Genomic DNA, 26,801 nt, shown 5'->3' with positions numbered 1-26,801 from the left:
CATTGTTGAGAGAAGAGATGAATTCATGCACACCCCGTGATAATGTATACAGGGTGTTCTCTTTAGATGGTCCACATTTTTCAAAAATTGGCTGTGTCAGATAGCACAATTTTAATCCTTGATCTAAATTATCCGATGAGGCGGCAAATACTTCTGCGATAAATCTAAATGCCCTATAAAATAATTAACATAATTACCCTGCCTAACTTTTTGTTTAAATCATTTTACGGCACATATTCAAATACACGAATTATAGCCGGTGAGTTCGCAAGGCGTATCCACTTGTAACAAATTGTCTGGAGTTCACCAGTTTCGAAATAATAATTTTCAAAGTGTCCGTTGACATGCATTGGTGTTGCTGTTGCTTTCTGTTTCAATGCATAAAAAGCGTTTTCTTAAAAAAGTGAAAAGCCAATGCATTTTGTCAGACACTTTGAAAATTACTATCTCGATACTGGTTCAGTACTCAGAATTCGTTCCAAGTGGATACCCTTTGCGAGCTCACGTCAAGTAATTAATTTAAAAGTTGACTAGCGTAATTGTGCTAACAATGCAATTAAGCATTTTGATTTCACGTTTGACATAACGACCGCCTTATCGATTAACCTAGATCAATGGTTAGAATTGTGCTACCTGCCACACGCAAGTTTTAAAAATGTTACACCTACTAAAAAACACCCGGTATATCACTGTTCACTGTCTGGTTGGTTCCGATTTTCGTATACTAAAGCTTCTTGTTTTCCTTCAATAAAGTTCAATTGAAAGTTGTAGCGCTTGCGGTTTGTCTCCCTTCTTCGTTCTTGTGTTTCGTAAAATTAGCCTACTTAAGACCATGCTTAGGGTAAACCAACTAGCCGAATTTTCTATTCTACAGAATATGAGCCAAAAATCCAAGAGCGTTTTCGAAATTTGAAAATAGAGCAAACTACTATAACAGTAATAGCGTCCGGGGCGTTCCTTGGGTCAGTGTAAACTGCACATCGACGCATGCAAGCATTTTCTTAGGCGACACAAGCCTGGACTCACGCTTGTGATAACATTTATGCAATGTATCCTTTCACCTAGTTCCTCCCATTATCATCCCCCATTGTGAACCTCTTTCTTCCCCTCTTCCCCTTCCCTTACGTAGAGTAGCAGGCCAGATGCTCTATATTCCGGCCGACCTCTCTACATTTTCAAATCAATAAACTACTTCTTCTTCCGATATGAATCTGGTCCTCTAGAGTAATGGGGTGGACAGGATGAACCAAAATCCACGGGCGAGCACTATGCGGCTCAATGCCACCCAATCACAACACTCACAATGACGAAGCAGATAAGCTGCTGGTGGTGCAATTCACTGCGCCTCAGCCACGTCTGGCTCGTCCGCGGAGTTTTATCCTTCGTGTGAATACCCCCTTAAACAGGAGAAGTGAACGGTCGTAGATGACGCCTCGTGATATAATGGGGCCTCTTTTGCTGAAATAAGACTTAGGTATACTCGAAGTACCGCACTGGAAACTTCCTCTATGCTTGAGCCATCAATGAAAACAAATGCAAAGAAATGATGCCGAGGGCTGATTTGATGAAGTGTTGTGTATATATTGCATGCCAATTATGAGTAGAGTATATCTTGTAATACCGTTAATGAAAGATGGTCGTTACGCAGTGACTAGCGAGAAAGTGTTAACAAAGGTATTCGTTGATTTAGCAAATGAACAATTCCTTTATTGATTCGCCTAGCTATGTTGATATTACCTGCATGAAGTACCAAGTTGCCTCAATTAAAGTGTAATAATGAAGTGTACGTGAAACATACTTTATTTTCGGGAACTATTGTTTACCCTTGACGTTTTCGTACGATTGAGAGGGCTCGTTAACAGTAACGATGGCAGCGCGTAGATGCCTGACAGTTTTATTCTGTCGGAGTAGTATCTAGATCGTTTTTACATTTCTACGGTATTGCTTCACAACTTACATAAAAAATTGGCAGTTTCGAAATAAGGCTAAAATGGTGTACAAAGGCAAAGCTGAAATAATGCTGAAATAAGGCGTACAAAGGAAAAGCATTAAAAGCGACAGCAAGGTTTATCGTTGCATTGAAGGCGTCCCAAATGCAGGCCTGCATCGGTACCGCTGTACTCGGGGAAAACTTTTCTTGGCCGTGGAGGGAAAGCTATGGGACCGAAGCGCAGAGTCTGCTTACGTCCCAAAAAAGAGTTTCCTAAATTCATTATTATTTCACATTTCCCTAGCTCAAGTAAATTCTACTTGATTTATTATGTTAACAATGCTTTGAGTAGCCGTACATGATATACTATAACAGTTGTGCTCGTTGAAAAAAATTCTCTACATTTATTCATTATTCATTTCTGGGGTACCACAACATGTTTGAGTACCGGTTCAGTACAATACAGGGGTGCAGGCTCACGGACAACCCAGCTGAGGGGCGCGTTTGCAGACATATCTGATAAAAAGCCGTTGGTAAGAACGTAGTTTTCACAAGCATATAAGACCTAGATGTGGCATTTTCAACGGCATACAATCAATATTTTGTCAAATTTGGTTAAACATCCAGGGCTATATCGGAGGTTGTGAAGACGGGCAACGGGAGTACACAGCGTGCAAAGAAAACCGAAACTGGCACCAAAGCAGCTGATAGCTACCGCACTACTTGGTTGAGTAATACGATTGTGCAGCAGCACCACCCCCTGTATCCTTCGCTTCACAGCCAAGAAAAGGGGTCCCCGAGTAGTGGCCTTGTAGGCCTCGCACCTACGTGATGCACAAGATTCGCGCGAAGAAAAATTGTCGCCGTTTCTGAGCGCCCAAAGAAAGAATTACATAGACTTAGCTTGATGTTCACTGTCCATTCCGCTCGAATCAGTGTACGCACGACGGTGTCGTTTGCACACAACAGCTCATTGTGAACGCTAACGTATCCGCGCACAACGCGCGTATGCATACAGCGGTAGCTAGAACAATGGTTCAGGCCACCGAACATTATGTTCGATAGCTAACCGAACAAACACCCGAGCTAGTGAAAAGAAACCAGAACCATAACCCTGCGGATGAAGGGAGCGTGACGGTTCATCCACTTGGCTTCATTGCTTTTGCAACCTGCACTTTTGTGGAGGCCTTACTGTCCACACACCAATGCTCGTCGACGGCGTGAAAGCACGGCAGGGGTGACCCTGGCGACAGTGCAAACGCGCATCTAGAGTCCCTATCATTGTTAATGCAATAAAAGAAAAAATGGTTGTGCTTAGCGACTTCTACAATGCCCATGATTAGTATACTTTCTGCTCGGAACAAATCCGTAACCTGAAAAAAAAAGCATATATATTGTTGCCTCAATGTGGTCACTTTTCATTTATGTGTCATCAATGAATACAATGTTTGCCGGTTATATTACTAAAAATGTTATATGTTATATGTACAGAGTGCTACAGAACCGTCGAAACTGTACGGACGTGTAACGATACCTATAGCAAAACAAACCGCAGCGAAATCAATCTTTACACGATAAATGTGGTGCAGATTGTGAGAAATAGGGCTGCGATTGTTCTAAAATTTACTTTGTGCACAATAATTCCCGTAGAACGTATGGGCATCAAGACAACATGGCACAACGGAAAAGTTAAAAACCACAAATTCGTCGCCACAACGGACTCGGGAGTACAAGGGCAAGTACTCAAAAAGTTTCCTTTTATTGCGCCGTGGATCCCGTCATACTTAAGAAGGACGCGAGCGTGGGTAAAAAGAAAACAACAGTTAATCCATATGAAGCACGGCATTTTAATTTGATTGTGATATCTTCTGGCGAAATCATTGTTCTGTCGTCGTTATATAACTGCACTTGCGACAACAAGAGAATCGTCTCAGGCCTGTAATGTTTCCCTTAACATTTGATATTTATCGGTATGCAGTGTAATTTCTTGTTTAGCAAGCACTAGCGCGTTTAAAATATTTCGAAAATTTCTATCGAGGTGACAGTAATATTTCTGTTTTTTTTTTTTGGCTGCAGGGCATATTTTAAGTGGTGTTGCTTCACAGATGCTTGCGATAAGCTTGCAAGCGCCGGCATTTTTTGAAGACAGGCGATGCTTGCAAGTGAAAGTTAGCTCTATTCCATGTCTGATAGAATGGCTGAAATGGTTACTCGTTAATATCTTACGGCCGCTTCACACTGCAAATGTTCCGAACGTTACAATGGCAGGCGAGGCGCGATTCGTGGTTCGTGCTATGCGTGCACGCATGCCTCGGTGACCCCTGTTATTCTCCCCCTGCGACAACGTTTACTCAAAGAAAACGTTAATATACTGTGATTTTATCAGTAAATGAAACAATCAAATATATTCCGCTGTGTCAAATATGACAAAACACTGCGAATAACTGAAGCACAGGAAGCCGAGATGAAGTCTTTCTGAGCACTTCTGTAAGCAGGACTTACACGCAAGGATAAATCAGTATATTGGTCCGCCACCTCGGTGTGACGAGATGCCTGCGTCTTCTTGAACCTTCACCAGGGCATCGTTCTAGTGTTTTATGGCCATTCGGAGTCTGAAAGAAAGCGCGCCATTTCCTTCTCGTTCCTGCTGACTAGGGCTGCTTTGGTCGGATCAGCGGTCAGTCTGGTAGGCGTTCCGCTCAACTGCGGAACTTTTAATTGCTCTTTCAAAGCAGATGTTGTCGACATACTTTTGACTAAGTTCAAAGTGTAGTAATCTTGCAACTTGTGGGATGGTTTCATATGCGCGACATATTCAGAATAAGAATGTTTTTCTTAATAAATGAGTGAAAAGAGCTTTACTAAAGAAGTTTGAATCTATGGCGTAACTTTGGCATGCCATATCGACGTGTATGATGGCTTATTTTAAACAGGGTTAAACAGGGTAGCAGGGTTTAAAAACCACTGCAGGTTCCTGCCGTGCGATTTATAGTGATTTGGCAGAAAGTGCGCACAAATGGGCGCCTAACTCCTCGATCGATGTAGAAGCTGAGAGCTTGCATCCTTCTCGCCACCCACCAAACATGAGGCGGGGATAAATCATGTTCTGTAAGGGGCTAGCTTTTGCGTCCAAGGCTGCCAGCTGCTTCCAAGAGGACCTCAACCAGGTTGTCGATCCGCCGATCCTTGGCACCAAGCTCTGGCAACTGCGGTAGGGTCCTGCAGCCTTCCGAACCCTTCGTGAACCTGCCGCAGACCAGGTTCAGCGTTTCGCCGAACATCTGCTCGATGACTCCGATCATGAAATCCTTGGAGCCGACGGTCTCGCATGACGCCAGGGCGTCGCCTATGCAGTCCAGCGTGTCTTGGTACGAGCTGCGATGGAAGATCGTGGTAGTTCAACATATCAGTGAATGACTGAATGAAAAAGAGAGCGATAAATGTTTCACCTCGTGATCAACTTTTGCGTATGCTACGAGTGGTAATTGAGGCGCGCGCATATGCGCTTCATGTAATCGGTGCAAATATGGTTCGGTGTATTCGGTTAGCCTCTGCTCCTGATACCCCCAATGAAAAGCAAAGAAGACACAAAAACGATATGCCTATTGCATTTTGGAAAATTAGAAAGCTGAGTATTCTAGCACTATAACACACCGGGTAAATGACGGAGAAATTTAATTGGACTAGTAATTTTAGGTTTTCAGAGTCTGACTAGAACTAGGACAAATAAATTAGCACAGAATGGGAACACTGATGTCAGGAAGAAAACACTCAGCGGAAATTTGGATTTGAAGATATGGTAAAGATTAGTGTGATAAGCGTTTTCGATGTAGGAGGTATTCCTTGTTTGAATACATCAATTGCACTCTCATATGAAGTTGATTGACGAAGTACTTGAACTTCTGTGTTCGTGCTTGCACTGTTTTGGTGGCACTTTATTTGACGGCGATTTATTTATTTACAGAGTGCTACTATAGTAGAGCCCTTCCAATTGGCTGTAAGGAGGAATAGATTAAAAATGTAATGACACAAAACACAACGTTTTACGTTAACAGTAGCGCACTTCTTTGTAGATAACGTAACGTGGAGTGAAGTAATCCTCGGTCAAACATATTAAAAAAATAACTGTATTACACTGAGAACTTATATGCGAGAATGTTTGTTGCATGATTCTATTTAGAACCTTTTTAACTTCAGGCGTTTTCAATTAGGGTCTCTTTCTACCCTAGTTCATATGGGACTGTTTCTTCAGACTCAATAAAAATGTACGGAAAATATCATTTAACCACGGTTTTCATACCTCGAACTGGTGAAGAGCAAACGCTGATGTAAGTATATGTGGAAGCCCATCATAATTATCTTCTTGAGGTATTACATACATGACTGAGCCTGCTTAAAACGCGCAAGGTATTGAAGATCAGCGGATAAAAGTCTGAGCCCGTGTTCACAAAAAGCTCTGGCATTAGAATTGTTTCTAGGGGAAATCCGAACCAATCCTTTAACACTTTGAGCAAATTACAAGCACACTTGCCAAACAAAGAGCTTTGTGAATTCGGTCTGTAATATTTCTAAATATGGCATCATTTACTTTCGGAAATTTATTGGTGGAATTCAAGCAGGAAGGTAAATTATGTGGTTCCAAATGAAACCACCAGGTGAAGAGTTGAAAGCTGAAAAAGTGAATCTGCTATGCTTTCTGTTGTACCATTGTAGTCTGGCCATCTTATCATCTTCCCTTATCCTCGCCGTATTAAAATAAAACTTCGCCACTGCAGCCACTTGGTAATTCAGCTAACGCCCCTGCGACAATGCGCAGCTTGGAACCTGTCTTGCTAAACACTGAGCTATGGCGTAATATCCACGCTTTGAAATTTTGTGCAGGGTTCTCGTGGACCCTGTAGACATTAAGATTGGTTGCGTGCGTTCGTCTATGTTAGAGAACACAACAAGCACTGCTGTAGCGGCGATAGCAATGTTGAAGCTGTGAACAATAATTTTTTCAGGAGAATGCCTTTTTAGCGAGAACCGCCCCCGCCCCCACTCTTTTTCATATGGGGTATGCGTGTTTCTAGCCTCTTTTGTGGACCGAACTGGACGATAGTGCAGTCTAAAAGAGTGGGCAGTTCTAGTTGGTATGGGCACTCTATAAATCTGGGTTGATCCTGAAGGTAGGGCAGTCTAAAATGTGCGCCGTACTTGCAGGTATGTAGGTATGTGCAGTATAAAAATTCCGGTCAGTCGCAAAGATAGTGCAGACAAAAAAAATTGGCAGTCCAGCACTTCACCTCTTCCCCTTACGTAAGGGAAGAAGCGATAAAGTGTCATGCCCAGTAACACCGCCTCCATGTGTCATGCCCATTCACCTCCAACTAGTTCAGGAAGACATTGTCTTTGATGGAATTCAACTGGAGGTAAATAATGTCCCAAGTTTCCTTGTAATAGGTTGCGAAAAGTTAAAAATGGAACGGTTGGCTATCCCTATGTATGAAACGCTACTCAAAAAAGATAGAAAAAAAGGAGAAAACAGGACGAGAATAACAACCAGCGCTGCACGCACTGTAACGCATTTCGTAATCACGTTATTACTGTTACCACGAGCGTCAGAACCGGAAGCACTGTCTATTTATTTGGTACGATAATCAGACCATGTTTGAAGAATCCAACACAACTCTTAGCTTGACGTAAGAGTTAAGCGGAAACCCGCTCGGTGGAGAGAAGTAATTAAAGGGAAAATGACACATCCACCCAATCGTAGCAATTGCTACAAAGGAAACCCATACGGGTTTCTCGAAAGAAAAGCCTCGCATTTGAAGGAAAATTCGTTCTGGTCCAGTACACGAACCCGGGAGCACCGCCTTTCGGGGGCAGCCGCTCTACCATCTGAGCTAACCGACGGCTAACAGATGGCAGGGCGAAGTCGAATTTATCAACAACTCGAAGCAAAGGCCAGTTTTTGACCTAATTGTTCAGTGGAAACATGCTAGGTTGAGAGAAGCAATTGTAGCAATTGCTACGATTGGGTGGATGTCTCATTTTGCATTTAACTCTTAGCTATTATAAGTTAGAGTCAAACTTGCTCATAAGCTTAATAAACTGAAAGTATAACAACGGGCATTCAATTATCCAAACTAGCGCATAATCGTAATAAGCAGAATGCACCACGTGGAACTGACACGCAAGGCAGTCTGTTAGATCGCTCTCAAAGGAGTTGGCTTCGAGAAGGAAGCGCCGATATTTTGATCGAGCAAACAAGCCGTCAAGCAAGCAAGACAATCATCTCCGCTGAGACAGCGCAGTAAATGAGTTGAGAACCAAAGGAAATGCTTAAGTGTGCTGGCTGTACTGCGTGATTCCTTTTTGCATTCACACTGGCGATAGACAGCTGCCATGACCGATCGCGACTAGCGACCACGAAGCGACTCATGGCGACTGGTGTACACACCGGCAAGCATTACCTGCCGGTTGCCATATCAAAATGTCTCGCATTTAAAGCCGTTCTCATCTGGTCGCACCGTCACCGCCACGTAAAGTAAGCCTCAGCGTGTATACCGATGTCATGCTCCTGCGCCGCTCTATGGTCCAGAAGTTTTAACGCGACAGCCTTAAAGGCTCCATGACGCAGAAAATCCGGCGTCGGTGCCGACGTCGGTGTCGGCGTGTAGCGCAGAGGCATTAGTGAAGTAATTGAATGTCTCAAAGTAAAATGCGTCAAAAGAAATCGTAAATTACGACTTAACCTGGACCTACAGACGTGATAGCGTCGGAATGTAATTGGAATATACGAGAAAACCTAATTATCTTACGCTTGAACTCAAACACAAATCTATTTTCCAGCTTTTGTGCAATTCATACACCGGCGCGCCGTGGTTTGTTCCTTGCAAAAACACCATCGAGATGGCACTCCCTCCTCGGCAGCTGCGCACGGAGGCGAAGTTGGAGGAAAAAGAAAGCTGCAGTTGCCGGGAAGCCTGAATAGCAGCCAGGGATCTCTGAATCCTATCGCGTTCCACTCTTAAAGGGGAAGCTTAAGCGTCCTTCAAATTTTTGCGACTGCAGTCGCGTGCCTGAAAAATCAAGTAACCATCCCCTCCCGCCCTCCGAGTGACTCACACATAACAGTCGCGTTTGGACCAAAGCTACCATTTGCGACTATTTGCGACCGTTGCTTTGCCACGCGACCTCTGAGAGTCAAGTGCGTTTGTGAACCTTACATAGACTAAACAAAGTAGTGGTTCATCCTTTGTGGTTCATCAGCTTAATCAGTGCACCATCTTGACCGATAACATCAGGAAATTTGAGATAGCAAAACCAAAACTTTGATTTGATAATGCACAAAAGAAAAAGAAATGGCACAGGCTTGTGTAAAAAGATATGGGAAGAACATTAGCCGATGCCGATATACTGTCATTTTAAAGTAGAGTCTCAGAAAAAAAACGCAAAGAGAGGGAGAAATAAAAAGATTCTGAGATTCTATAGGGGAAATAACTCCTAAAGTACGCACAAAAATTTGTCGAAGGAAAACGGGCAACGCTGAACCCAAATTCTCCGAGTACGTGGAAACCCACGTTGAAGGACCTGCATTGCGGTGATTGTCTTTCTAAAGCACAACAGAGATAAACTTCAGTGCGTGTGCTTTTTTTCAAAAGTATTATACACACCAGCCAAATGTTTTTGCAGCGATTGATGACTGAACGACCTTCTGATTGACTATGACTGATTGTTGACTGATGACCTTCCCATGCATAAATAAATACGGAACAACCTATCGCCTTCTGTTGACTCGACGCAGAGTCAAGAGAGGAGTTCACTGCAATGCACAATCCGTGCCTTAGAGGATAAATATTGCCGCAAACAATAGGCTGTGGTATCCAACGTTCTGAAACTGCCCCTGTACCATAGCAAAGAGGTTGTTTTAATGTTGAGCATGGGGGATCTTATCTTTTGAGCCCTACGAAATCTGTCTACGCGAGCCTTTCAGGCCTAGCTTCTCCCAATTATCAGTGTGTCATCAATTTAGGCACTGCTCAATTTTTGGGGAGGTTAGTTCTAGCAGTTTGAAACCAATCTTAGGTGCCCTTCAAAGCAGAGATTTTGTTTGCGCCTTCAGCTATTCAGGTACGTTTGCCGCTTAACTGACGGAACACTAATATCTTGAAACCCTTTACCAAAAACAGTTTTTGTATTAATTCAGTTTTTTTATCCATTCAGATGGAGCATTCATCTTAGTGGAATTCAATTTTAACAGATATATTCCGCACGTCGTTGAGAACAACAAACTTTCCTTTTGTGTGCTTCTTCCCTGGGTTCAGCCTTTTCGGCGCTCAATTTTCGATTAGCGTGTTTCATCAAGAAGCATGAAAATGACGTACGTGAAACGTCTCAGCCGATTTCTGTGGAGAAGTTTTCCGACAGCTAAATGATATTGAGTAATTTCGTCGCAGATTGAACAATCACGCACATTCTACGCGTAAGCTGGAAATAAACAAGACAAACGATTTTAGAGTCAATAGAGGTTGTGTCAGCTTCTCAACAGAAGAATGTCTTCTAGCTTTTCAAAGCAATTGCATGCAGTGGATGAAAAAATACTGACCAGCACGTGTAGTGAATAACTTCCTCGGCTGGACCCTTGACAATGACCCGTTCCAGAAAATTGTGGAAACCCTTGATGCACTTGTGGATTTTTTCACCATGAGCATTCAGGCATTTGATGTCTCTCTGGTACTCTGGTGTGAGAATTCAATAAAACAAAGAAAAGGAAATTACTGATGCACTTCCGTATGTTCTTGTGCCTTGCTTTTTTATAGCTAGAAATATTTGTGGTGTCTATTTTACTTTAAATATTAGTACTGTCCTGGTTTGGTTACTGTCTTAATATTAGTACTGTCCTTGTCCTGGTTTTTCTTATACTGCTATTATTAGCATAATAATAGCAGTATAAGAAAAACCAGGACAAGGCAAATTTCATAACGCAGCATTATAAAGTTAACCAGCACTCATTAAGATATCAGTAGTATTATTGCGAGTGTGCAGGTTTTTAATATTTTTGGTCAAGCCTAAATTTGTCAGCATCTGGAGAAAAATTTACTTGAGCTACCCATGGGTAAGTGCGGCATAAGGCGTCATGTAACAGCATGTGTAACTTGACGCATGTCGCTGTGGTTAAGTGTATATTGCACATGTAAGGTTTGATAACATCACTACCAGCTGTTGACATACTCAAAAATAATCAGAAGAAGCTCGCGCTGCTCTCCAAAATTATTTAGCAGAGGAGCTTGCTTGTTAGCTACAATTGTGGTAATATGGGCTCTCATAATGGTTTTCTTGTTGACAGTAATGTTCTAGTAACCAGTGCTGCTACCACCTGCTGCAGAAAAAAAATTACACTCAGTGCTTCCATGTTCTCAACAGTATGGGATAGAAAAAACAAAGACATTGTATTGACCCTCAGATTATTGCAAGCAGGCTCGTATCTCAGCCCGGCTCTATTACACAAGCTTTATCCCGACACTTATGCCAGTAGTTCTTGCAGGCACTGCAATGACTTCGCTAGCCTAGACAACATGCTCTGGCGTTGCCCCTCGTTGCGAGGCACGGAACGAATCAATGAGGACAAGTGGTTCTCCGCTATCAAGAGCCTCGATGCCGGGGCGCGACTATGGGCTGTCCAGAGGGCCCACGATGCGGTGGTCGGGCATGGCCTGACTGTCCCAACGTGAGAGCGGCCCGCTGCGCGCTGAGTCGCGTACCTCCGGACTTTCATGAAAGTTTTACATCCATCCATCCATTGCAAAACAGTGCGTCGGCCAGATGCCAGGAAAATCAAATAATACATAAATAAATTTTAGAGAAGTAAAGCACTGTGTATTACACAGTGTTTCTCAACTGTTGAAGCTTTAAAAAATGAAGAAGAAGAACGATATATTTACCCTTATATAAACAGCTCAACTGACTAAACAAAATCTTACGGTTTGCAATGCCTAGTTTTGGTTCCTTTTTGTTATTAGCTACGTAATGTGACCTAGGCAAACAGTCCACGAAAGAGCCCGCTATGCAGTCACCAAAAATAAATTCCCTTGACTAAGGAATGCAAAAAGGACACAAGGAAAAGACACAGAGGCAGATAGAAAAAATTCTGAAGGACAAGAACATAAAATACCTCGTGCATAGCCGGCAGTACTATGGGTATAGTGAAAGCGAGATGTATCGGCCACACGCTAACTTGCAGTCACAGCGCGTTGCCGAAACAGTCAATGTACAGCTACTACGTGACAAAGAAAAAAAGAAAACATTGCACCAGCGAATATTAATTACAATTACATATGCTGCTTGTAAGACATTACAGTACATTCCACAAATGTAAGCAGGAAGCATTAGTGTACGTTCACTTGGTTGTCCATGAAGTCAGATTGTGAAAAGGTTCATAAACAATTGTCATGAAAGCAGACTGCATAATGTCGATGTGGGGATGGCACTTCCTTCTTGTCCAAACTGCTAAATATTACTGCAACGGAACAATTCCCTGAACCTGATATCATCTGAGTCGATGGGGATTCGAGCTGCAGTCTACAAGTCCACCAACTTATAAATTAGGCAATAAATACCACTGAGCTAAAGACGCTGCCTTGCAGCACAGCATACTTTTACTCATATTGCAGGCTCTGGCCATCTTGGGTGAACATAAGAGATGCTGATGAGAGAGCAAACCCCAAATCCAGCGGTGAAGTCGGCCTGCTGTTCCATGACTGCGGTTATTGTTCTTGGTGCCCTATGTACAACATGGAGACTGTGGATACGGAAACTGAAAACACAGATAATCGAATGACGCTCACGCCTACGGCTCCTGGTCTTGGTGTCGTACATAGCTTCAAGGAAAAATTATGAACAGCCCCCAACTATAACCCCTACATGGCCCTCGTGAGACTGTGACGCCCATGCAAAGCCTTCAGACGATAGACAGTGTCAAACTTCCATCCAATACCTACAAAGACCGGTATTGACGCCTCCCCCCCCCCCCCACCCCCTGATGGCTTCTCACGACTCCCATACGTCACCAAGTAAGCGCCCGAAGCGAGAGTAATTCGGTTCGGCTGAATGCCACACATTTGTTTTCCTAATGCTTAGTAGTTTCCAGCAATCACTGCAGACTTATCGGCGCCATCTTCTGCAAAATTTCTCTTATGCATGCTGCTCAACTTTACTCGCCTGAAGTGACACCGCACGCTCGCAGGCTTTCCAGTGTTCTGGCAAGGCGCAGCATTACAGGTCTTCCACGTGATCGGCACTAAGTCACATTCCTAGGTGCGATTGCATATGCTGCATGACCCGATGCTCCAACATTGCAGGGCATCTCATATGCAACCGCGTCATAGCCAGGGCAGCTTTTATTTCTCATACACTGAAGCATAAACTACAGCTATGCTACGCTGAACTCCGTGCCTGGAGCTGTATATGACTGAATGTTGGCTAATGTCAAAGTACAATCATCCTGCGTTATACAAAACACCGCAACAAAGGAACTTTGGTGTTTTTACGGACTATCTTAGGATTGCCTATTAAGAGTGAGCTTGTGATTGAAGATCGTTGGAGAAATCTGGATAGGTTTCCATGAAATGCTACTAGCCAACCACAAACGAAGGAAATGTGCAATAAAATAGCACAGACATACACACACAAACACACACACACACACCATACATAGCAGGATATATTCAAAATGAATTGCAATATTTCAATGAGGCCCAGAAATTACAGGTAGCCTGAAATTGTCTTTCTGTCACTGGACACTGAAGGTGCGCTGGTTCAAACATGTCTCGCATCTCAAGGAGTGATCCGCAAGGTAGATTTATTGCAGACAGATGAGCGGTGCTGATAAACCGTAAGGTGCCAGCCATGAGCCAGGTGGGTTATCTAAATGCGTCTGTACATCGTACCCAGGATACAGCTGCAGTATTTACAACTGTATTTAAAATAAGATTTTTAATTTTCATTTTTCCTTCTATCTCCGACCACATTCAAAACAATCAGCCAAGCAGTCGTGGAGCGAGCGAGTGTTGAGTCACACTCTTCACAAACTAGGCAGCGCGTAAAGGACTCGTTCGCGCTTATGAAGTAATGTGCCTTAACAGGTGAGCTAGGGCTTATGTACATCGTGCACGTTTTAATTTTATGAACACCAAAGTTTTGAACATTTTGGAAATGTTTGCGACCTTAGTGATGTTATTAAGATGGAAATATTAGCACGATTTCGTCACCGATTTCTCCAGAAACTATAAACTGGTTATCCCTTAATGAATAATAATGTCAAGTGAAATTAATGCATTCTCAGTAAACCAGTTTTCGGAAACACGCGTGTGCAGTCAATTGAATAAAAGAAATAGCAGCGAAGTCATAAGTTCCGTGTACCACAGGCGTATCGGGAGTTGTGGTGAGACGAGCAAGCAGAGCAGTCAAGCATGAACACTGCCTTTTATGTTGTTGAGCGAAAAAAAATTCTCGGTGTCCACGTGCCAAAACTACGATTTGATTCGGTGGCGCGCCGTAGTGGGGGATAAGACTCTGAAGTATTTTCAACCACCTGGGGCTCTTTATTCTGCGCCCAATGCACGGCACATGGCTGTTCTTTCATTTCGTCCCAATAAAAATGTGGCCGCTATAGCCGATATTTCATTCCACGACATCGTGCTTAGCCGCCCAATGCCGTAGCCACAAAGCCACCACGGCGGCTACTTTTGAACGACTGAAAGTTGAGGAAATTGTGTAAGTACACGTATTACGGAAAAGAAGGCGTGCGGACAGAGACGCATGTTTAATTGTATGAACAGGACAAAAAAAGAACGCCATTTGTTATCTGAAAGCCCACAAAGTGTCGGGAAAGAACGGAAGACACAAAACTTATCTGCGTGGGTTCAAGGAAAAGGAGCGCCAACCAGTCAATCATGAACACGTGCAGGCACTCGAAAAAGATAACCGTTAAGGCGTTGATAATTCGTACTTCTACAAGGTAATTATTCGTAGGCTGGCTTATTATGCCAGTGCTCCCGCTGATAATGAAACGCCGGGCTTTAATCATCAGGCGCACTTCGCTTTTATGTCTACACGCTATAATGTTTGCGAATTTAATAAGTTCGAAATCACGACCATGTAACAATGTGTTAGACGCTGTTCGACCGGTCAACAAACGTTTATGTTCAAATAATCTTTAATTGATTGTCCACTGTGCCGTTAGTATTAATTGAGTTTTCCACTAAATGAATAATTTACGCTAATGACATACAAAGGGACGTGATTTACGTTGGAATAGAATATGGATATTTGTTCTCAAAAGTCTTATTTATTGCCGAAACGCATGCGATCTACTGTACTGCCCTCAGGTGATTCAATCCCTAAATTCTTGTCGCATTGCGTACGGCGTTTCTTGCACCACCGGTGGTGGCTTAGGACGCCGTGCTGATGCATTGTGCCATACATTGAAATCGAGGGTCTTTGCACCCCCCAGCGATTGTCCAGAGCTCACCGGCGGCGCGACATGCACCGGCCGCCATGCGGGTTGCTTGTCGCGTTTGAATCGCTGAGCACTGTAGATGCTGAAGAAAACAGAGAGAGATAGGAAGGGGGGTCGGGGGCGCAGAGTGAGTGACATACTTTTGTATGGATCTGAGCCCACGTTGCAGATAGCCTCGATGTTCTCTTCCAGCGCCTTCACTGCTACGAGTGCCGTGGCACGGGATAGGCCCTCCGTGCAGTCATTGATGAAGTTCAGCGCGCACAGGATTTGCACCTTGTCCCTCCTACAAGTGCAGCACACATAGATATCAGTATCAATATCAACTAACAGCGATGCGGTGGGAGTGAGGAAGATATCAGGACTGCCGCCTGACGGGTTAGCTCTCTGACGTCACGAAGTCTCACCAGTGCCATTCTTATCTTTAGGATTCCGACTCAGCTCTTCCTTCCTCAGTGAAGAACAAGGCTTATAAGAGCATACGCCCTGGGATATGCGTTAAGCTGTCGAGTTAATTCTTCACTACCAAGTGTAGGAGATCCTGAACGTCAGAAAAAAAAAACGTGACAAATTAAGACAGAGAAACGAGGTCTTATGAACACGAAGAATCTACAAAAATGAGAGCTTCACTGGAAGATTGAGAGGAAGTGATTTCAATGTAATTCTGGGGTTTTACGTGCCGAAACCACGTTTTGATTATGAGGTATGCCGTGGGGGGGGGGGGGTCAACATCATCATCATCATCAGCCTCTATTTATGTCCACTGCAGGATGAAGGCCTTCCCCTGCGATCTCAAATTACCCCTGTCTTGCGCTAGCTGATTCCAACTTGCGCCTACAAATTTCCTAACTTCATCACCCCACCTAATTTTCTTTCGTCCTCGACTGCACTTCCCTTCTCTTGGTATCCATTCTGCAACTCCAATGGTCCACCGGTTATCCATCCTACGCATTCCGTTTCCTGCCCAGCTCCATTTTTTCCTCTTAATGTCAACTAGAATATCGGCTATCCCCGCTTGCGCTCTGATCCACGCCGCTCTCTTCCTGTCTCTTAACGTTAGGCTTAACATTTTTTTTGTTCCATCGCTCTTTGTGCGGTCGTTAATTTGTTCTCGAGATTCTTTGTTAACCTCCACGTTTCTGCCCCATATGTTCGCATCGGTAGAATGCAATGATTGTACCCTTTTCTTTTCAACGACAGCGGTAAGCTCCCAGTCAGGATTTGGTAGTATACCTGCCGTATGCACTGCAACCCAATTTTATTCTTGAGTGAGTGAAATAACTTTATTGAGACCAGTGGATTGAGGCCTGGGCCGAGGCCGCGCCAGGGGCGGTGGAGATACCGTCTCCCGGCCGCCTCTCGAGCTCGCTGGATAGCCCCTAGTTGATCTTACAGATCTGAGCTGATCAGCGCGGCTTTCCACCGCGCTCCAAGCTGTTCTGGGGAGACTGCATTTTTATCTTATACATATGCGCAATCCCATAGAATGTGTTCTATGGTGGCGTGTTCTGTCCTACATAATTTGCACAAGTCATCTGGGTATAGTTCGGTGTAAAAGTGATGTAGGTGCACCGGGTTGGCTGAGGTTCTAGTTTGAAGTCGCCTCCAGTCAACCGCCTGAGATCTAATTTGGAGCTAGGAGGTGGGAATATGCACCTCGACTTTTGGTAGAAGCGGGTGATGTCGCATAATCTGAACATTCTATCCCTCTCCTTCCAGGCCTCCCCTGCCGATCCTTCGGGGGAAGCTTCTTCGCGAGCGTGGTAAATGAGACCTCGCGCGACGCGGTGGGCTTCCTCGTTTAGGTTGGGAGCGGGGGACTCACAGGAGGTGTGGGCTGGGAACCAAATTATGTATCTCTCGTGGAATTCCTCTGATTATATAACCTGGGCTTTCCCGTGGAGTATGTTAGCGGCCTCGGGTGATATTCTTCCTCGCGCATAGTTTCTGATGGCCGACTGCGAGTCGCTGATGACGTATCTACATTTGGGGGAAATTAAGGCCTGAGCGATAGCTACTTCTTCTGCAATTTCACTATTATTATAGCGTATCGAGCACGCGCTTATGCCCTCGTGGTCAGAGTTTATTACTACTGCAACGTAGGATTCGTGACTCTGGTACTCCACTGCGTCCACGAACAACGCCTCCTTGTTTCTACCGTATGCCTTGAGTAGAGCTTCAGCTCTGCTTTCCCTCCTGCCCTGATCAAGTTCGCGGTGCATGTTTTTGGGCAGAATGAGGACCTGGATCTTTACATTATTACCTTGGGAACCGCCACTTTACAGCCTTGTTGATTGTGATAGCTTATCCTTAATTTGCTGAGGATACTCCTGCCCGTGCGCGAACCGGCTAGTCTCTCCAACTGAGCAATCTGTTGAGTCTCTATCAGCTCCTCTAGCGTGTTGTGTATACCCAGTTGAAGTAGTCGCTCGGTGCAGGTACTATCTGGAAGACCGATAACTTGCTTTTACGCCCTTCGTATGAGTGCGTTGATCTTAGCTTTTTCGGCTGAATACCAACTGAGGTATGCAGCCACGTATATAATGTGACTTATGGCGAAGGAATATCTAAGTCTGACGACGTTAGCTTCTTTCATTCCCTGGTGTTTCTTTGTGACTCTCTTGATTAGCCTTATTGCGTTGGTGACTTTAGTTACTAGCCTCTTGGCAGTTTCTCCGTTAGTACCCTTGGATTCGATGATGAGTCCTATCATTCCGATCTGTTCCACTATGAGGATAGTCCTGCCGTTTTTGGTGCGAATTTGGATTTCTGCGTAGGCTCGCGGTTCCGGTTGTAACCCTTAGGTGGTCTGTCTTTGAGCGTGGGTCGATAGAGGAGGAGTTCGGATTTACCCGGCGAGCACTCGAGGCCAGTACCTTCGAGATACTCCTCGATCGTGTCGACGGTCTCCTGGAGTCTCTGCTCTATCTCTCCGTCGCTACCTTCAGCTACTAGATGGTGATATCATCTGCATATAAGGAGTGATGTATCCCGTGTACAGAGTTGAGCCATTGCGGCAGTCCTATCATTATTATATTGAACAGCATGGGCGATATGACTGAACCCTGCGGGGTGCCAGTGCTACCCATGTGTATCTGCTCAGATCTGAGTTCTCCCACTGCAAGGGATGCCGTTCTATCCGTTAGGAATTCCTTGACATAATTATATGCTCTCGATCCTAAGTTTATTTAGCTTATCTGATTTAATATAGCTGCATGCACTGCTTTGTCGAAGGCTTTTTTAGGTCTAATCCTAGTATCGCCCTAGTCGATCTTGTTTTATTATCTAGGATCTGTTGTTTGATTTGTAGCATGGCGTTCTGTGTGCATAGCTGGGCGCGGAACCGCAGCATGGAGTCTGGGTAAATTTCCTTCTCCTATTGGTTCTATTTCTCTGTCCTAAATTTCCTTCTCCTATTGATTCTATTGAAGAAAGCGTGTTCCATCAGCTTTCCAATGCAGGACGTGAGTCAAATGGGGCGCAAGTTCGACAGATCAGGTTGTTTTCCGGGCTTGGGGATAAGGATTACTTTAGCATCTTTCCATTGTGCTGGGATGGCGCCTTCGGCCCGACATTCGTTTACATATTGCGTGATGTTCTCTATTGCTTGATTGTGTAGATTCCGGAGAGATCTGTTGCTGATCCCGTCCGGTCCCGGTGCAGATTTGGTGTTGAGCTTCTGTAGCGCTGCCCTAATTTCAGCTACGGTGAACTCCTCGTCTAGGAGCTCGTTTGTGCCTCAGGTATATTGCCCGTGCTCTATGACGGGGTTGATGGAGATATATATGTTGCTAGCCTTGGCGATAAAGACCCCCTCGCTGCCTTTATAGTCGTGCACCAGCTTACGCAAGGTTTGCGTGTGTTCCGATTTGGTGTTATCGGGCTCGAGCAGATGTTTGAACATGCGCCAAGACTGGCCTGCATGCATTTGCCCATCCAAAGCATTGCAAACTTCGTTCCATTGTTGTTTGCTTAGCTGCTGACAATATTCTTCAATCTGCCTGTTGAGCTTGGCTATACGCTTGCGCAAGCTCCTACTGTGTCTCTGAAAATTTCGTTCTCATGATCAGCGTCCCCTGTAACTGAACTATAGATAAACGTACTCCTGTACAGGATGTTCCACATCCGCCGCCTAGGTTTGTGAGCGGTGGTGCTGGCTAACACTCCCATGGTTAGTTCTAGTTGTAAAACATAAATACCCTAGACAGTGGATGGGAAAACGGCTCCGCGGTAGCTCAATGTTAAGAGCATCGCACGCGTAATGCGAAGACGTGGGATCGTTCCCCACCCGCGGACAGTTGTTTTTTCATCTATTTTCATTTGAATTAATTTATCATTTCTTTAAATCAAATAGTGAGTACAAATAATTTCCCCTATATTGTCCTTGGTGTCATTGTTTGTTGGCTTCTTAAGATATGATTAATAAAATTCGGGCCCCTTGGTTCCCTTTCTTCTCGTTCATTACGTAACCAGGGCTCGAATCCGGCAACATTGATGCCTCCAATTAGCATATGCGGGTTTATTGACCAGTTGCCATCACCCAAAAAAGATCACGTGCTCGTGATGCCTGTGGCAGAAAGGATGTTTCACATACGCCACCTAGGTTTGTGAGTGGTGGCGCTCGCTAACACTCCCATGGTTAGTTCTAGTTGTAAAACATAAATACCCCAGAAAGTGGATGGGAAAACGGCTCCGCGGTAGCTCAATGGTAAGAGCATCGCACACGTAATGCTAAGACGTGGGATCGTTCCGCACCCGCAGACAGTTGTTTTTTCATCTATTTTCATTTCCATTAATTTATCATTTCTTTAAATAAATTAGTAAGTACAGATAATTTTCCCTATGTTGTCCTTGGTGTCATTGTTTGTTGGCTTCTTATGATATGATTTACGGACTCTAATGGCTCACTGGCGATCCTGAATTCTTGTTTCCTTGCCAAGCCATTGGACATTAGCTTTGTCTTCGCATATTAATCTTCAACCCCACTGTTACACTTTCTTGGTTAGGGTACTCAACAATTCGTTGTAATTTGTCCCTATTATTGCTGAATAGGACAATGTCACCATATATATATATATATATATATATATATATATATATATAGCCCTTTCTTTAAATTTTACCGGTGCAAAATGATTCGCCGGCATGTTACTCTGCAATGAAGATGCAGCAGCAAGTGAAAGACCCTAGAAAAAGGCTACAAGTGAAAAATATACAAAATAGCACAACCTGGTATGTCTATTGATATACCAGGTTGTACTCGAATTCATCCGGCATCATTCGTGTGTGCGCTGATCAACACCTTGGCCCCAGGCAATAGGTTACAGAGGCTCGCCACAAACCTCCGGCATGGACCAGCCATGGCACAGTACAACGCAGCACACTATACACGGTTCTCTTTGGCCATACTTGGTCTTTGGGCCGCCACAAAACACCAAATTCATCATCATCAACCTGGTATCTTGTCTAACATTTACGGAACATATGAGTCATCCTGACTTCACTGCTGGCTTTTTCTAGGATGCACATTAGGGCCTGTATAACAACTAAAAACTTGAGGCGTAGCCAATCGATTCCATATGTACCTTTCTGTTTGCTGCTTAGAAATAAAAAAATGTATTAGCGACTCCCACAAATTGACACATTTTCATCCAGCTCGGAACACCCCTTGTTCGACCACTGTTGGTGAGATGAACACAATATACGCTTGTTAAACAATGGACAAGCTGCAGAGTCTCACGTAACGAATTTGCGGCGTCTCTGCTGTCACGCTTTGCATGACCCAAAAGAAATATATTGAGAAACTCTACTCACATACACAAACAAATCGGCCTTTTCACTGTCACGCATAGCGTCCGAGTACTCGTAACTCCAGTTCTCTGATTCTTGCGCAAAGTTTCGCATTAAATTTCCTCGCTGAACGTACGTGGTGGTGCACGGAATGCTCCTTCTATTCCTTAACTTGAATGGAATGGTCCTAGCGCAGTCGGTAAAATAGCTATCTGTATTGGAAGAAAAAGAGAAAAAGAAAAGCCTTATTTTGAGAAAGATGAGATTTTGGCCTCTGTCACGTAAATTTCGCCTACTGGGGATTGGATTTTGGAGGAAGGACATTTACACGAGCGATTTCGTAGGAACTGGTAATTCTCACGGAACGTCATGAGCTGGGGACATGAGCACGGAAAGAAAACTCATCCATTCAAACAAAGCCCGGATATGTGTGGATCCACTTGAACTGCACTTTAACTGCTCGGGCGGTATTCTAACTATACGCACGTCCGGCTAACGCTGACACGACATACGTCGGTCTGCCAATATTCCTGACACCCTCAAAATCTTTACCATGCTGTGTAGGGTCTGTAATGAGATCGCACAGGTGCCCATACGTGGCCTGTGAGGAGCCGCGCCAGTAAAATTACGTCACTTTCAGGTCTCAGCGCTTACGTTGTTTTATACTTTTCATATTTATTAGTCTGATAAGATTTATGGCCAAAGGTATGTGCTCTGGATGTTATGTGTCAAGACATTAGTTTGTGGGCTGCCATTCTCGAAATTGTGAGGAATATATTAGAAATGAACGTAAGACTTGGTATGGCCAACTTTAGTGATTGAATAGTGCAGCAATAAAACCCGCATATATGGCATGGATAAGCATTTAGCATACGTATACCTAAATAGATGTGGGGCCCCACGGCGATGGTGACTAAGACAGCGCGCTTGGAATGTCAACATAATTGTTAGCGCAATAAAAGACCTGCCGATCACTTAATGATTTGCGTTTTGTACACTTCTGCAACTCGTCTTTCTTCTTCTTTTTCTTTTTTTTTGTGCAAAAGTTTGTTACTCACCGGGAAATCTGATTGGCAGTAAATTTCACCAATTCGCTTATATTCGCCCTACGTTGTGGTCAATTACATCCCCCTTTAGAGCTATGCCTTCTCTGATTATTTCGCTATGGTTTGGCGTGTCCGCTGTCTAGACGAATAAGTTAGGCCGATACTGGATACACTGTACTCAAATAGTGTTACATGGTGAGTCGATCCTTAGACCACTACACGATGTGTGTCCGGCAATGTCATTTGTAATGCGGATCGACCTGGGAAGCATTGCAATCAAAGTAGCGGGAGGGTTCGTGCAGTAATGCTGTCGCATTACGAGCTCAGGTGTAGCATTTGAACCTAGCTCCTGTGCCTCTTTCTCTGGGTTTGGCGTCGGTGTGTCGCCAAATAGACATAGCGGTGCTAAGAGGGACCGCACAAACAACAGCTGTGACGATAACCTGGATAATTTTAGACAGCAAGCACTCGCGTAGTGTCGCTGGTTATATAGTGTCGCTGGTCACAGACAGGTGTTCGTATGATTGAATACAACACCACAGGACATTTATGACGGTCTGAACTGGAATATACCATGCATCATGTATTTGCAACGGGCATGATCGAGCGCGTTAAAAGTCGAGCGTTACGTTTCGCACTTCCCTTTACGTATACCTGTCCTTCCCTGTCCAATCCTTTTCTTTAGCGTCCCGGTATTAAGATGGTTATGGAAGCCGCCGAGGAGTTTCGCCCGATTGCGTGGGATCCGCACTCTTTTTCGGCTGCTATCACACTGGGCTACCACCGTGATGTTGACAAGAAGAAAACTAAACGCTTGTCGCCGTTCTTGTCGTTCTTAAATATCAGAATTTACTAAAAAAACGATTTGGTAACGCTGGAAGTACATGGTATACAGAATAATGTATCATATTTGTTATTGTTATTATTATTGTTATTATTATTACTTCACTGACATGTGTAAGGCGCAATGACATAAAAGTGTACAGGAGTGGATTTGGCATGAAGTCTGCCTAGCGCACTGTGAAAAATTGTTAATCAGAACTTTCTATGTACCACCGAATATTTTCCCTGTCTTGTTTGATGAGGACATCTCTTCTATTGAAAGTGTCTTACGCTCCCGTAGCAAGCACAGAGTAATCCTTCTTGGTGATTATAACACGCCAGGAATTGATTGCAACACGTTTACATATTCTCAACATAATCATTACATAGAGAACAAATGAAACCTGTTGGACTTTCTGTCTTTCTGTTCTCTTCAGCCGCACAACTTGATCGATAAGTCCTCTGGCAATTTCTTAGACATTTGCCTCACGAATGCTCAAGTTATAGATGCCTCCCTTTCTAACATTTCCCTTGTGTGCCCCGATAAGCTTCACCCATCACTTAAGATAACTGCATCTGTGTCAGCCTTGAGGCAGAGCTCCTCCACTGGCATTAATGAACCTTCTTGCTTTCTTTTCAAGCGTGGTGAATATGTTGGCTTATAGAATTCTTTGTCCACCATCGATTGGACACTGGTCACAGATAAAACCACTGGGGATGACCGAGTATAGGTCAGTTTACTGAGCTTGTTTTGAGCAGTGTGCCCAAATACATTCCTCAGTACACTCTTAAATGCTCTAAATATCCCCACTTGTTCTCATCTGAACTTATAACTGCTTATTCTGTGTTTTTTATTGATTTTTGTTACTGATATTCCCCTGCAACATTTTTTTTCTTGTTGCTCTATAAGTATGCATCCGCCAGCACGTAGACCTCATAGTTGTTCCTGGGCACGATAAATAAATATTGATTGATTGATTGATGGAGAAATTATTATTATTATTATTATTATTATTATTATTATTATTATTATTATTATTATTATTATTATTATTATTATTATTTGTTGTTGTTCTTGTTGTTGTTCTTGTTGTTGGTGTTGTTGGTGTTGTTGCCATTGTTCTCTTTGGCTGCTACTGCTGCTGCTCTTGTGGCTTTAGCTCTTCTTTTGAGACATGATGATCGAAGCAAGGAAGCAAATCCAACTGTTTCGACTCTCAAAGAAGCGGACGTAAGATGGAAGGCATTGAAGCTGCTCTGAACAGACGGGTCCCATGAAGGCTAAGTACTCTCAAATCTTTCGCAATATTAAAGAACGCATTCAGGCTGCTCACACTTGGCAGAAACATTGCTGAGTTATCAGCCACCCACTTCCAGTGAACTTGTGCAAAGGAAACCATTCTTTGCGCTCGGTTGGCGTAACATTGGCAATGAGTTTGTACTCTTAGGAAAAATCTGTGTCACAATTAGCGACTGCCGTCTGAATTTTTTCGTAGGTCATGAAGTATGACCGTATTACAAAGCCATTCGCACACTGAGCAGCTCGTAAGATGTGCCGGCCAATGCTAACAGGGGCGCGTTAGCGAAGGTGTCTGGTCAATCGCAAAGATCTCTTTACTTTACGATCAACAGGCTTTGTCATTATGGCCCCAAGTCCCTTTTTAGTGAACAGATACGCCATCACTCACTTGCATCCGTCTTCGAGCTCCTTCCCGGACTCGTGCAGGTGGGGGCCTTTGGTAAAGGGAATGTAGTCTTCTCCACACGCGTGCAAGGTTTCCACCTTGCAGCCGGCGTTTAGCTGTAGCTGGCTCGAGCCTGTAAGGAAAAGACGAACAAGTGCAGGCTGTGAGTCACCATCATAATTACCATATCTGACAATTCTGTCCGCCCCAAGGCTCAACAGAGGTCATATGAATTGATACAAACTGCGCAGCTTCTATGTCACCCTATAGTGTAGTGTATTGTATACGGCGCCACTTCGTGGGCGCGACCAAACAGGGTGATTTTTGTTTTGTAGCTGCCGCAAACAGCAAGGAGATAACGGAAGGTGCTCGTGGGGCCGGACAGGCGGTGACCTCGGAGACGGGACGAAAGGTGGGGGGGGGGGGGGCGACATCGACGACACAGACGCTCTTTTTGCGGCCAGTTTCGGTTTCAAGGAGTCTGCCAAGGGGAACTAATTGTTCACGTAGATCCCACATGAACTCCGCTATTCAAAATTTGATCGTTGAGATAGGTAGTGTCGAGGTTGGGCCACAAAGTACTCATTTGCTGTAGCCACCTATTGTTGATAATTAGAAAGTTAATTACCGTAACTTCGCTAATTACGCACATATGCGTGGAAATTGCTCTGGATCTAGAGGCTGCCAATCCGTACACCCGAATGCTAAACATAACGGGACCAAGATATATATTTTTTCTGATTTTCAAAATTTGGTGCAGCTAAAAAAAACACCCTCTATTTGACACGTGACCGCGCAATTATTGAGGCTTCCCCTTACGGAAAATAGAGGACGTGCTCAATAAATCAAGAAAAGAACTGTTCTTGCTTCCTGGGCTCACTATAATTCTCCACGGATGCAACACCTTTCACCCAAACCGGAACCGGAACTGAAGTACTGGTGATATCTACACATGACCTTTTGTTAGCCTGATCGCTGTGAGCGAAAACTCCAAGTCGACGCCTGTGCGTCCTCCGATGAAGCTATACCCGATTGCGCAGTTTTCTCTTAGCAGCAGATACCTCTTACCACCTGAGTACAAGTACTTCGTCGTGACGGTAATAATGCGCAAGCAATCTGTCGATAGTACTGTTTTCTGTGTCATTAAAAAATTACTTCGGTTGTTTTCAATACTTGTCGCAACCATCAGTTCTCTTGCACATGTAAAAGCTGACAGTAGCCAGAGATTCACAAGGAACGAAAACAGTCTGATATATATATAATGATGGGCCTCTTGGGTGCGCTATTATTTGACTAGTTTACAGGTCACTCAATTAGTCATTCGAATACACAAAAGATAGGAGAACTGAAAGTTCGGCTCCGAAAGGGCCTTCGTTTATCAGTGAAGGAAATTTAGTGAACGAATACGTAGCGCACTCGACAAAGAAAACTCACCAAGCAGCGGTGTCACCAGAAAAATGAGCAAGCAATAACCACGACATGAAGCCATGATGGGACAGGAGTGGCGTCGCGTAGTGTTCTATTCGAAGTGACCGGCAGTCGCAAGTCTCGAGAAAGTTATCGCATATTCCACACGAAAAAACAAAAGAAGTAACCGGTTGGAAAGGGATTTCTAGTGAAGGTCAATGTCGTTACCAGGTGTGTATCAGCGCCAGCTTGGCTGCTACTATTGTGGGACGCTAGAGGCTTTCAGGCGGTCACGCTATTTCCGCTTAGGAGGCACGTGAGAAGAGGGAGGGAGTGAGAGAAAAAAGGAAGATAGTCAAGGAAGGCGACGAACTTGTTTATACCGCTAGTCGAATGAAAAATGCTCTTGCGTGCTAGGAAGCAGTGTGTGGTTAGCGGAGGAGCACGAGACTGCGACCGCTCGGCGAATCTCCTGGCTAAAGTAATCGCCCACTTACGGCAGAAGTTTTCAAGTAGGGAGGCCCTTGCGCCAATTCATGCGTGGTCCCGTCATGCGCACGTTTTTTGTCGCGTGGTCGCCATGTTATTCGCAATTCGCTCCGCTATGACGCAGGCCAAGC

General features: G+C 44.2%; 1 protein-coding gene across 2 annotated transcripts in view; it reads right to left on the bottom strand.

The window, feature by feature from the left end:
• The window catches only part of LOC119458195 (uncharacterized), a 49,430-nt gene extending 23,102 nt beyond the window's left edge, over positions 1 to 26,328 (bottom strand). The window contains exons 1-5 of one of the 2 annotated variants that reach the window (XM_049670835.1): positions 26,209 to 26,328; positions 24,778 to 24,907; positions 15,572 to 15,717; positions 10,521 to 10,653; positions 5,177 to 5,305 (exon numbers count right to left, since the gene is read on the bottom strand). In XM_049670835.1, coding sequence (XP_049526792.1) covers positions 5,177 to 5,305; positions 10,521 to 10,653; positions 15,572 to 15,717; positions 24,778 to 24,907; positions 26,209 to 26,263 — 593 coding nt within the window. In that variant the 5' untranslated portion in view covers positions 26,264 to 26,328. Of the gene's footprint in view, positions 1 to 5,088; positions 5,306 to 10,520; positions 10,654 to 15,571; positions 15,718 to 24,777; positions 24,908 to 26,208 lie in introns of both variants that reach the window. The other variant, XM_037720019.2, reaches the window with a different exon arrangement.
• Positions 26,329 to 26,801: the final 473 nt, after the last annotated feature.

The sequence above is a fragment of the Dermacentor silvarum genome, chromosome 7 (genome assembly GCF_013339745.2).
Source record: "Dermacentor silvarum isolate Dsil-2018 chromosome 7, BIME_Dsil_1.4, whole genome shotgun sequence".
Lineage (NCBI taxonomy): Eukaryota > Metazoa > Arthropoda > Arachnida > Ixodida > Ixodidae > Dermacentor > Dermacentor silvarum.
The sequence above is the reverse complement of the archived record's forward strand: the minus strand, read 5'-3'. Positions and strand labels throughout refer to the sequence as shown.